This window comes from Triturus cristatus, chromosome 10, assembly GCF_964204655.1.
Source record: "Triturus cristatus chromosome 10, aTriCri1.1, whole genome shotgun sequence".
Taxonomy (NCBI): domain Eukaryota; kingdom Metazoa; phylum Chordata; class Amphibia; order Caudata; family Salamandridae; genus Triturus; species Triturus cristatus.
Genome location: NC_140593.1, coordinates 1037028801 through 1037042690, shown reverse-complemented (window position 1 = coordinate 1037042690; position 13890 = coordinate 1037028801). Strand labels below are relative to the sequence as shown.

Sequence of the window (13890 nt, the reverse complement as noted above, 5' to 3'; positions counted from 1 at the left end):
TGAGACCTCTCGCTATCATCGCACGCCAACACAACCTCAACATCATCTCCTACGCCGACGACACCCAGCTGATCCTCTCCCTCACCAGAGACCCCGACACCGCCAGAACCAGCCTCCATGAAGGGATGAAAGACGTCGCCGAGTGGATGAAGAACAGCCGCCTGAAACTGAACTCAGACAAGACGGAAGTCCTCATCCTGGGACCATCACCCTCCGCCTGGGACGACTCCTGGTGGCCCCCAGCCCTGGGCACTGCCCCCAAGCCAACAGACCACGCACGCAACCTCGGCTTCATCCTGGACTCCTCATTCTCGATGACCAGACAAGTCAACGCCGTCTCCTCTCCATGCTTTCACACCCTCCGCATGCTCGGCAAGATCTTCCGATGGATCCCGACCGAAACCAGGAAGACGGTCACCCAGGCCCTCGTCACCAGCCGACTGGACTATGGAAACACCCTCTATGCCGGAACCACAGCCAAGCTACAGAAAAGACTCCAACGCATCCAGAACGCCTCCGCCCGACTCATCCTGGACATCCCCCGACGCAGCCACATCTCCAGCCACCTGAGGGACCTGCACTGGCTCCCCGTCAACAAGAGGATCACCTTCAGGCTCCTCACCCACGCACACAAGTCTCTTCACGACCTGGGCCCTAAGTACCTCAACGACCGCCTGACCTTCCACACGCCCACCCGCCAGCTACGGTCTGCTAGCCTCGCCCTCGCCGCCGTACCACGCATCCGAAGGGCCAACGCCGGAGGCAGATCCTTCTCCTACCTGGCGGCCAAGACATGGAACTCCCTCCCCATCCACCTTCGGCTGACCCAGGACCACCTCACCACCTCGCCTTCAGGAGACAACTCAAGACCTGGCTGTTCGAGCAGTAGCGGACCCCTTCCCCCAAGCGCCTTGAGACCCTTCCGGGTGAGTAGCGCGCTATACAAGTGTCTTGATTGATTGATTGATGTGTGGCCTTAGGGGTTGCATGACATTCCGGAGTGCGCTGCCGATCTCGGTAGCAGGGCGGTGATCGCTCCTGAAGATGGTAGCGCTACTGCTTACTATACTACTTTAGGGATTTTGCCGATTTGGGTCCTGGGCTCTGTGTTTAGGCAGCTCCGCTCTATGACCAGCGGGTCTCTGTGGGGGACAGGCAGGAGGCGAGTAGCAATGGCCACAAATATAAGGCCAAGAGCGAACCGGGGCATGGCAGTCCTAGATTTTGAGTGGTATTATTTAGCGGCCCAGATGCAGTGGCTCACACAGGCCGTGGCAAGGGAGTTCCGAGGTCCGGACGGCCCTGAGGGTCGTTGGGTCCTGCGCTATATCTTGTCCTTCATAGTACTACAACAGAAGATGCGACTCGAGCCGCTCACGACTGAGGAACGGACGATGAGGCTGTGCTTGAATCGGAGTCAGCGTAGGGCCGGGTTCGCTCGTCCGTATGCCCCGGAGATATCGCTGGGTATGTGCACGGCATTCCCGCATGGAGGGGACTGGACAGCGCTGGCAAACTGGGAGGACCTGGGGATACAGGTGTTGGGGGACTTATACGAGAACTTGTTGTCTTTCCAGGACTTGCGACATAGGTATGACCTTCCGCGAGGGCACTACTTGTTGCATTCAGCGCTTATTGCCGCAATCCAACGCTACTGGAAGACGGGTTTGTCGGAGCCAGGAACCTCAATGGCATGCCAATATGTAGTAATGGCCATGGAGACATTTAAGGCCATAACGTGCCTATACCGGCGAATGCTGACAAGAGAATTTAGACCCGTTGCGAGCACTGCAGGGGAAATGGGAAGTGGATCTTGGTAAGGAAATCCCTGAGGAGACGGGGGCTCAACTGTTTAAGAGGGCATGGAAGAGTACGTGAAAAGCCCGGTTTCAATTGATACAGTTTTATGTCCCTCATAGAGCGTATCTAACTCCTGCGAAGCTTAATCAGTATTTCGAGGTGGCAGCGGCTCAATGTCCACGATGTGCTCTGGAGGGAGCTGATTTCCTGCATATGTTGTGGGAATGCACAGCCTTGGGAACCTATTGAGAGGAGGTGTTGGACATCTTGAATATCGTTACTGATAGGACATTAGCACTAGAACCAGGCACTTGTCTACTGCACTGGTTCCCGCATACTGCCAGAACTAAAGTGACTAGCAAATTCATAGACTTGGGGCTTGTATTGGCTAAACGGGAGCTTACTATACATTGGAAATCACGACAGGGGCCTAAGGTGGGGAGATGGCGGGCAGAATTGCTTAAATGGGCGCGGAGTGAGGGTATACTTCGATTGCAACAAGCCTCACGTATGAATACCGATAAAGCGTATGAGACAGCGAGGGCATGGGAGGCCTTAGTTGCAGCACTTCAGACACCGGATACAGATTCAGTGGAGGGCTCCCACACTTGCATAGATTGACCAACTGTCTATAGGCCAATGGCGGCAGTTGTTGTGTATGATTTCAATGCCTCCGGTACTGTACTGCCCCTGCTCAACGATGCTGTGAAACTGCTCCAAGAGAGTTGTGTAATTGATTATACTGTATATACCTTAAGGCGCACCGGTGAGTCGGGAAGGGAATATTAGGGGAGGCAGCAGGCTTGATACTATGCTGAGTAAGTTGTTGTGTTATTAATGCTGCATATGGTGCTCCTATTTGAAAATTAATAAAATTAATAAAAATTATTTTAAAAAAAAAAATGAATGGATTGAGTCCATAGTAAGCTCTAATCTGACAAAGTCTTGTCAGTGTCTTGAGAAAAGTAAAGTAAGGGCTAGACTGAGTTATAGGTGGGTTTCACACCAGGAGTGTGTGCCCTTCTCCCAAATCAATTTAAGCCTTGAAAAGTCACAGTGTGACGACACACGTGTTGGCAGTTTCTGAAGAAAAGAACTTGTGAAATTTGAATTTACAGTAGAACATATGATCCCTTATGTCTACAATACAGTGAACCTTTGTTCTAAATAAGTCTTCATAGTTTGGACCTTGTACTATTTTAAAGACACTGTCAGAGTGCTTTGGTTTACATCTATTTTAAATTTTATAATTTAGTTTGCTTACCTCCAACTAAACGTCACACAGTGGCAACTGGAGATAGCTGAAGTGTCTGATCAGCACTGTGTACAGAGAGGTTCCTTGAAATGTGGCTGCTGGTCAAAGTAAAGACATAAGCAGTTCCAGTGCACTGGGCTCCCAGTTCCTCTTTCTAGCTCTCACTCCATATGCAGCATATCATTAGACCTTCAAAATATAGTTAACAAAGCGTGGCAAATCTGAAGTTACTGGCAGTCTGTTTGACACAGATGTGATCTATGAGCACATCTGACCAATTACAGTGTCATATACACCATAATTATAAATTATCAATAGAGTAGGTGCCCAAAGAAGGTGACAAAATTAAATTGCGAAGAACAATGTGAGATCTGGGTAAATCGGTATAAGACAGACCATACAAGTGATACTTACACATAGTCACGCAAACATTCAACAGTGTATGCCATGTTCTCCCTTGTAGATGTAACACTGAAATCGGAAAAAAACCCATTTAGTTTGGGGTAAACAAATTAAATTACATTCTTCACATGACACAAAATTTTCTAAGTTAATCCATTGTGGAACACCGCCTACAGCAAACATGTTAGAACTTAAAAACAAATAGCACACACATTAAGGAATGTCACAATTTTAACTTGGACCTTTTAGTGCTCACACCCAAGACTTTTCATATCTAACTACCACACCATTGCATACATACTCTTCAATTGATTTCTACTCTGGGAATGCCAGAATACCTGTAAGCTTTAAGGTTAAGTCAAAATCACCTAGTGGCTAACAGTACTGATAAACTATGTGCATTAACTGCCGTAAGTTATCCAGACCATAGGGACTAGTGGATCTATATATTGTTCTCAGTCTTATCTGACCAAAGGATATCAAGTTACTAAGCAGAGGTAAGAATATGTCCTGTTGCAAAAAAGGCAAAACTGTTTTCCCCTGTGGCTAAACAGGGTGCCTTAACCTGGTTTTAACACACCAGCTGAGGCATGAGGCAGCCACATTGTCCAGCATCTGCACTACAGCATGCTTCGGTCATCTTACTTTACCAGCAGCTAAATATAAATTACCTCGGAGTCCAACCGCATTGCACTTATCTCAATCACAAGCGGGTAGGTATTGCATGAGTAGGAGCCTTCACACTGGGCATAATTGGCTCTCTGTGCCTTCCTTCTAATACGGAGCCTGTCAAAACTCCTGCGGTTACTCCAGTGAAGCAGTCAAATCCACTATTGTAGTAAGGAGTATCTCAATGCCTTTGTACGTTAATGAGATTGCCAGCAAATATTTTAAAAAATTTGAGTCTGTACCAGAGATAAAGCGTGCCAGAGGGAACCTGAAGAGATATGTATTTTGTTTCAACCTGTCACATTCAATCGTTAGCTACCTTCCCATAATAAATGGAAGACATCTCCCACTGTCTCTAATACTTTTGTCCAGTTCACTGTGATTCAACAGAAAAATAAGACATTATTAAGTGACACCACATCATTTTTATTTACAAACCTCAGGTTTCCACCAACAGCTTCAATACCACGTGTTAATCTGAAGGAAGATGCTCCTTTGGTAGTCTAGAAGACAAACCACAGGCTTCATTTGTATAAAAAACACAAATAAAACTTTTCCATCGCAAAACCCCAAACAAAATTTCATTTTGATTACTATCCTAAACCTAAAACACTGAAATTTCCCCAGTTACAATGTAAAATAATGGCCCTTCCTGATGCACCTTTCAAAGCCATACATTATGTAACAGAATACATTAGACTATTTCACTAGTGACATCATAAACAAAAATGAGATACCGACAACCACAGTTAAGGGGTCACTAAACCGTTACAAGTAGAAGGCAAATCCATGTATATTTTATCTATGCACTGCAATTTTCATATTGAAAGTTAAATCCACTTTAAACGTTATGGATACATTTTTATACAAAGGAAAACAAATTGATTCTGAAATATAAAAGCAAGATGCATTGTGACAATGCAGAAGAAAATGCATTCCTGGGGGTCCCATAATAAATTCTGGTTAAAGACAACGTAACAAATAAAATAGAGGTACCTAATAAAAAATAATCCCACTGTTGGAAAGTACCCCTTTTAGACATAGTCACCCCAACTTTTTGCCCAGAGCAGGATTTGATTTAGATTCCCCAATGCCAGATCTCTTTCCTAGAACTGTACAATTGTTCCCCCAATTGGCAATACCTTTAGCACCTTCTAGAAGTCCCTAGTAAATGGTTCCCCTGGTACCTAGGGCCGGAGGTACTAAATAGGGTTCCCCAAGGACTGGAGCACGTATTATGCCACCCTAAGGGACCCCTCACTAAACTCATGTAGAGGTTCCATCCCTGTCTGCGTGTTTTAGTGTAGAGAAAAGTGAAAACACGACCTGACATATCCCTGTGAGCCATGTTCCCCACCACTGCATGCAGTATTTGTAGGTCACCCCTACAGCAAGCCTTACAGCCCTTAGACAAGGTGCTTAATATTACAAGTGATGGCATACCTGCACGAGCAGATATCCCCGTGCTGGTCAGTTCCATTACTGCCAGTGCACGTGAACAGGGAAACCATTTTAGAGCATGTGCTGGACATTGGTAAAAAGAGTTCCCCAGCTGCATGATGGCTCCACTGAAAATAGGGATGTTTGGTATCAAACATCTCGTGTTCACTAACCTATCCTTTTTATAGTGGTGGATTTGTGAATACATGCACAAAGAGGGTACCTTAGAGGTGCCCCCTCAAATATTAACCAGCCTCCGGTGTGTTGGCTGACTGGTCTCTGCTAGCCTTCCACCTGGGACAGATTTCTGACTTCTGAGGTTGAGGGCCTTTGCTCTCAGGAGGTAAGAAACAAAGCTTGCACAGGAAAAGGGTGTTCACCCTCCCCTTCCTCCCTCAGGATGGCCTATTGATTAGCACGCTTTGGCTGGTGAGCTTCAAAGAAGCTCCCGTCTTTGAAATACGGATCTGGCTCCCCTCACAGCCGAGGAGGCTGCGCCACCCCCCCCCCCCCACCCCGACACCTGGACAGGCGGTAAACTAGCTAGTCAGGTAGGCGTACCCACCCCCAGGCTAGTACTACCGCTAAGGTGACCTAACCTGATGTGGGTAAGACTTTTCAGAAGTGGCCATCTTTGTGTTGGCACACTTAGGCACTCTGGGTGAGGGTTATGCCCACTTCCCACAGGAAGTGGTCATATCGGGGACGTAGTGAACCCAAGAATCAGTAGCCCATTGGCTACCACACTACACCCCCCTAAATTCCGTACATAGGGGAGCCCTATGCGGAGCCCCTAGCTCCAGGAAATCAGATCATGCCGACCTGAAAGATGAAGGACATGAAGAGTTGCATCCTGCAAGAACTGAAGACCCAGCAACTGACCACTGAAGACCCAGCAACTGACCTGGCACCAACCCTGCTTGTCTGCCTGCTGACAATTGCACCAAAAGCTGACTTGTCCTGCAGCTGCTGAGTCACTAAAGCTCGGGAGACCTGCCAGCCCTTCACTCAGGAACCAAGACATCCCGAGATGTAGTGGACTTTCTTTCCTGAAACCTGGAGGCATCCAAAGACACCTGTGAGGACTTCGTAACCGCAGAAACCAGACGCTTGAAGAAACCACTGCACCAGTCACTCCAAACCAGAGTTGAAGTGGGCCAACCGTGTTATCATGGGGCCTCAGCCCCCCAGGGACCGAGCCCACCGTGGTTCCGACTTAGTGAACTCTCAGACATCGCCTGCAGCCTCTGAGCACGCTCTACGGCGTCTGCTTCCGGTAAGGAAAACCAGGCACCTAAAGACACTTCTGCACCGGTCATCCCTGGGCCATGGAGAAGGACTAAAGGTGTTCCTACGTCCCAGAGCATCGTGAGGCCTGAACCCCTCTGTTGATTCAGCTAGATTGGCCTCCCAGTCCAAGCATGCAGCCCCTTTACACGGATACTGATCCCCATTGAGTAACATTGGGCACTGGATGCTGTTTTGCACGTGGCTACCCTAGTGCCGCTAGTGGTGTTCTACTGGTGCTGCCTTGGACCTTGCCCACTCACCTTAACTCCTGAAGATTGATCCCGTAAGTCACTGTAAATTGCTGCTTCTGAAAATTAAACTGTCAACTTTTTGAACTAAAATGTATTTCTATTTAAAAAGGTACTTAACTGAACGAATTGCTTCTGGTGCCTAAACATATATAAAGATACATACAAATTTGTGTGGCTTTCCTCATTGAGTCGTGTCTCATTTATTGACCAGTGTGTGTATTTTCAGATGTCTAACTACTCTAAGATCAGCCTAAGGCTACTTGACCACACTACCCCCTAGAAGAGCACCTCGGGTTTGCCAGAGCAAGCCCCTGTCCACTTGTAAGCGAACCCCTGGACTCTTTGCACGATATACCTCATTTTGATACATCATATAAAGAGCCAGCTTCCCACATCCACCCAAGAAGCCAATTCAAATCTAAATGTGAAACTGCTCTCTATGCAGGTATAAAGGACTTTCTCACAATGAGATTAGTTTTTTCTCAGAAAAAAATACTTATCAATGCACCCTCTGGGGCATGGTTTGCAGGCTATGTTATTTTCCTTTTTTGAGAACCTGTAGATGGTAAGGCTACCTTCAGGTATAGTACACACTCAAATGTAGAAAAGGAAAAAAAAATATTCGATAATAAAACACATGCTGCTTTACAAATGGAATTAAAAGCGAACTGGTCCAGTGAGATGCATGAAAAATACTAAAGAAGTACCAATGTCCTATTTATTCTGGCATTTCATCAGGGTTCTTGAGACCAGACAAAAATATAGATCAACCGCTTTGGAACAGGTAAAGTGTTAAATGAAAAAGTGGCCATTTTTAAGATTCATATTAGCAAATGTTTCACATGCATACTTAATGAGTTCCAACTCTACCTAGTTTTAGAGTTGGGGTACGGGGTGGTAAAGAATTTTAACTTACTAAGCTGGATGAAAGGCGGAGCAGGTGATTGATTCCCAAACTGTCTGCTGTTTCATATCTGCTCCCTGCTTTAACAAATACTCCAAATTTTGATGCGGGAGAGTAATTTTCCACTGAGGCAATCACCAAACCGTTTGGCAATTTTGTGATCTGCATTGAATAAACATACAAACTGATTAATATGGACATTTTACTTAATGTAGTCCAATTTTCAACCCTTGCAATACAATCGAACAGTTAAAAATGCACTCAACAATTATTTAAGTGAGAATAATAAAGCTATTACTGTGTGCGCAATAAAACACAAAACAACTGATCAAACCAGTGGTCCAAGAAGTCCTTGCTGCATATTCAAGCGTTCTACAAGCAAATCAAATCATTTAAGCACCTAGGAGCGTTAAAATGGCAATTTACTTTTGACAACAAATTGAGATTTGTTACTAGCTCTGTACCACTTTAAAGTACCGTCCACGTCAATTTCAAAAGTTGTGTAACATCTGTGGCTGCCAAGAAGGTTTGAATTCAGAAAGTCTCTATTGTCAGAGGTGCCACTTGGAGTTTCTCACTGCGCACCTTTGCTTGACATACATGTCCACCCTCAAAAGACAGGCACATCCACAAACTCTATCAGGCAATTGTGTTGCAGTAATCAGAAATTCACGTAGGAAGATTTGACTCTTGCTCTCGGCTTTCATTCAATCTTCATGCTTAATACTCAGGTACAGGGAGTTTGCATCCTTTGTTACTAAGATGTACCCTTCTACCCAGACAATATCTTGTACCCTGCTGGAATTCTCACAAAATGTGAAAATGGAATATAAAACAGTATAAGAGGCATTCCAAACATGCTTATCCTGAAGATGGTTGTGCAAAGGAATTATAGAAGCCAAAATTAGTGTTTAAGAACAAACTCTTCACAGAACGATTTACATTTATATTGAGTCGTGTTTACCATAAATGTATAAACTGTAGCCCATGTATTGGGGAGTTCTTCACTGCAGTGTCAGACTATCATTTTATCCCTCTTCATTCTAGGAGGAATTATTCAGTTTCCTCTCCAAACCTTGTGTCACTTAACTTCTTTCCACGAATATCTTGTGACTTGATTCTCTAGTACAGATATGTAAAGTAGCTTTCTCATTTACACTAGTGCTCCGCTTTTTCCTTAAACCTGCTCATGCTACTCATTACAGTAGGATTTTAACTACGGTAGACAACAGCGTCCATATTTGTGTTGGGTTACATTTTTGGGTACAGCGTGGTGAAATGAAGACTCTGATGAAGACAAACATCAACAAGATAACAAGGCACTTTGCTTGTGGGCCTCACCACAAACATGGTAAGAACTGTGGGAATACTTGGAATAAAGGGACCCATATATCAGTCCTGAAGGCCTTTACTACACCCGTGTACCTCAGCCATCACTAAATAAAGTAAATCAATAGGATTTGAGAAAATACTGTGCAGGAAAAGAGTATGAAAGATAAGTGGTGAGACTTGCAGTGTAGAGGTTACGACAAGAAGTACGGAAGGTCCTTAAACAGTTTGTCCAATTCTGTTTCTAGCAAGTGGAAAGACCAAATGAAGAGATTTGGTGCCAAATATTACATCTGATACTACAGGGTTTACCAAGGACAAGGTGATGGTAACGATATAGTTGGCTAGCCTCATTTGTCAGGAGGTCCATCAGACATACAGCAACTGGGAGCCGTGTGGGCTTACCATGCTCAAAAGTCAGTGAGTTGGCAGAACATGATTAACTGTGCCCCTTTGCAGATACACAAAAAGCAGAAAAGCTGCCATGTTCGGAGTTCTCTCAAGATGGCTCATCGTTCAGGTCGAGGAACTTTCAGATTGGTTTGAAACTTTTCAGTCTAAGCGAACATTTCCAGTAAGTCAATCAGCAAAACCAAACTGCAAGCAACCTCCTAGTAGGAAAAGCTTAATATCAACTAAAAAAACATCAACTATATTTAAGAATAATTGAAATTTAGAAATTCAAAAATTGGTTACGAACTACTAAATACTGTGAAAAACAAAATAGCCATTTCTACTGACCTGAGGCTCTTCAGGGTGAAGTCTTGCAGAAGCTGCTGCTTGATGCTGAGATGCAGCTTTGGCAGAATAAAGCCGCCTCTGTAACAACATGAAGGTAATCCCATTAATACGACAACTCAAAAGTCACTTATGCACTTGGGAAACAGCAGATCATTTTGATCGCATTTGTTTGGCACAAAGTTGCATTTCTGCTGGAAACGGGCTAGCAGGCAGTACAAAGAGTCCAGATATAGGTTGGAACAAAGTACTTGGAGGGTAGGCAGGACAAATGTTACGGTACATGTGTCATGCTGCAGTTTACAGATTTACAAAGATTAATAAACAGTATTTAGTGGAAAGACATTGCCAGAGATGTTGACCAAGTTAAACAGTCTTTGAGATAGCCATCTTATTGACAGCAGAAACATTTCTAGAATTTTGTCTACATTTAAATAAATTTTTATTCAGATTTACAAACAAACATCACATACTAATTATAACGTCCCCCCCTATCCTTCCTCACCTAAACACTCACATTTTTATCCCATCACAGAGCTAATGTACACATTTCAGTCCATTTTTACTTTAACAGCATAGTTTATACTGTTCTGTATCACAGATGCTAACTCTGAAACTCCTTGAAGTCTTGCTGGCTTTGAAACAGTCAAGCTTAGACTCAGCCTATACTCGTAGCACATGTAATCTTTTAAGGCAATTAAGTTTTTTGGAGCATTCAGGAAGCAGTAGCTATTAGCACGTACTATTTAGCTGGACTACTTTTCCTTTCCCCGAGCACTCTTCACCATTTTCCAAGATTCACCAGATCCTTCCTAGTCGCAACATCATTGGGAAATTGTTATCCTCCATTGTGCTAATATGGACTGTTTTGCTGACAGTAGCATATCGGACAGCTTTCCCTTTTCCATTGTACAGTGGGTATTTACAACAGAACAGTTTCAGGACTCTCCTCTAGCAGGGACCCCACTCCTTTTCCAAATACTCGCTTTGGCTCCTTTTTAAATCTTTCATGGTTGCATCTCCCACATAGAAAGATGGAGCTACAATCATGTGGTGTCCTGGCATTTGTGTGCATCTGGAGAGCCAGACTGTACTAAGTCCTGAAGCTAGTGCCAGGTCAACAGAATGATTGATTGTAAACAGAAGAAGCAACAAGCATGTCCACTAACCCCAAATGAGATCCATAACTTGCTCCTGAAAACATGGTCCTCTAATTGGCTTCTTGTGTTGTTTTAGTATTTATCAAGAGACTTCAAGATATGGATACCCATTAACAAAGACTTTTTTTGTACAGAACTCAGTCCACAGCTTTGTAGTTTCACAGAACAGTAAGAAGTGCTGCCCACCTTCAGAGCACTCCATGTCTTTGTCCTTTATGGATGAAAAGCTCAGGCAGCAGGGCTGGGATTTGTATTGGGGAACAGTAGGTCACACATTGGATAACAGTGCTTTAACATTCTGAGTTTTCTTAGAGCCTGGTAATGGGGTGTGTCTGAAATCAGGAACTCAATTCAGGCTTATTGACATTCCCATTCAATAAAAGCCCCTCCGATCACTCTCTTCATACTCTAGATATGCAATTCCTGTCCAGCACAAGAAGATGCCAAGTGAGACAGCAGCCTTCAGATTTTCCCACAGGAAAGCAATAAAGAGGGTCCTGGCTTCTCGAGGTCTCATTCTGTTGATTGGACGTTTTTCCTCCTTTCCACCTCACATTCTCCATAAATGCAAAATTTGTGAGCTAACAGAACCACCTGTTACTACTTTCAGAGGAGAGCAAAACAGCAACAGCAGTTCAACACAGAAGTTCAAGTTCAAGTGGAATCACTAGGACTCCTGAATCGGAAGCGAACTCAGGACTAGTGGGATGGATATAAAAGTGCAATGGATAGCATCATAGGTCTTTACACTTTTCAAATAGAGAGTGAGCTGAGGTAGACCTGCAATTAGCCCCGTTATTCTTTTGGAGAAAATTTTGGCAGAGGATTCTAGTGCACGTCAAAACAGTTTTCAGTGACTGCATAACCACACATACAAAGTAGCAGAGATTTTATGTCCTGAAAGGGGTGAAAGATTCCTTCACCACACCCATATGAGGCAACATGGAGCAGGGTGCCAGGTTTTAAATTTGCAGGAGAACAAATCTGAAGATTTGTGCATAAGAATTGCTGTGTGAACCAGACCTATCAGGAGACATTGGGTATTTAACAGATTTATACTGTCAGCGTGAGCAAAACAAACTCAATAAGTCCGAACTTTCTTGCAGAATATACATGTTTTAACTATACATATCATATCAAAAGCGTTCTAATTTTCCCATTCTACCTCTACTGCCTGGTTTCACTCCGCCATTGTCCTACAAATTTTCAAAACTAAGATTTCTTTAATGCTGACACATACATGTATCTAGACTGTCAAGTCTGATCTTTGCATTTACTGTTAGCATTTTTTCAACAGTGTAAAAATTACCTTAAGGCATTAAAGTGATCTGCAATTAAAAGTACTGGTTACAAATGAAACCGTAGATAAACAAGTGAGCATCTTGAGAGAAGGGATTTTACCGAGGTCCCAAGTTCAGATGCTGGGAGGATCTATCTGACCCTCCCACGACAGTCTCAGTCTGCGGTTTGTCTACAGGACCACCAGAGGATTTTAAACCATCAATAACCACACAAATACAGTGGAGGAAGTTATGTGAGTCAATCCAGGATTGAACTAGGATGTTTGACTGTACAGCTTTTTAGATTATACTGGATGTGTCATAATACACATGCTTCCAAGAGGACACTTCAACATGCCTCACAAAAAGGGCAACTGACTACTTCCTCACAGGCACAGAGAATTGCTAAGTGTGTGCATGATCTAGTCTGGATAGCTATGGATCAAAACAAAAAGCCAACCTCACATTGGTTGCTTTGTCAGAGACTATGGAATAATTTGACATGGAATAAGCAATACCATTGGAAAATGGATACATCTGCACTGCTCGGAGTCTACTTTCATATCTTCACATGTGAAAAGGTTTGTTTTTTACTGTATTAAACTAAGCAACAGTCATGCGACCAAAAATATATTTAAGAGAATTCTACAGTATTGACACCACTGCAGTGTAGCATCTGCGACCAAGGCAATAAGTGTGCAACAATCTGCACTTAAAAATGCATTATATACATCCATTGGAGATGTGATGCGTGGCAGTCCTAAAATCACTCCAGGAGATGTAGAATGAATACCAATTGCACCGTAGCCAATTTTGTTACTTGCAGTTCCACAACACTCTTTCTCCATACATTAAGGACCTGCTGGCCTTTGCAGAATTTAACCTATTTCAAGGTAAGCTTCTCCTGGGAGATGTGGGCACCCACAAAATAGCGGGGAACTCAGTCCCTGGTTACAAACAGTTCGAATACACGGCTACACTCAGAGTGGCTTGAAAGGGCGATATTGACACACTACATAATGAGGACTGGACAGTGGCATTGAGAGCGCTACAAGAGGCGGCGATTTCAGCCCGCCTCCTGCTGATCCAACTAAAATACCTCCATAGAGCTTACTACACATGCCATCGCTTGCGGCACATGAAGGTGATTAGACTTCCTGATGTGTCTGCACCGCAAGGCGGGTGAAGGTACTTTTTTACATCCCGTACAGAACTGTGTGGCGCTGGAATGTTTTGGCGGTGTGACATTGTGCCTGGGGGAGGTTCTCTCTTGGAAAATTCTACTGGATCCAAAGTTGATAAGTCTCCATAGCATGGAATGCTTAGGAGGGAATAGATACAAACTACTAATTTTGTTCCTGGGTCTTAACCC

General features: G+C 44.1%; 1 protein-coding gene across 1 annotated transcript in view; it reads right to left on the bottom strand.

Annotated features, from left to right (window-relative positions):
- The window catches only part of UQCRC2 (ubiquinol-cytochrome c reductase core protein 2), a 104775-nt gene that overhangs the window by 69981 nt on the left and 20904 nt on the right, over positions 1-13890 (bottom strand). The window contains exons 2-5 of the mRNA XM_085629116.1: positions 10082-10159; positions 8024-8173; positions 4565-4629; positions 3470-3526 (exon numbers count right to left, since the gene is read on the bottom strand). Coding sequence (XP_085485242.1) covers positions 3470-3526; positions 4565-4629; positions 8024-8173; positions 10082-10159 — 350 coding nt within the window. The remainder of the gene's footprint in view (positions 1-3469; positions 3527-4564; positions 4630-8023; positions 8174-10081; positions 10160-13890) is intronic.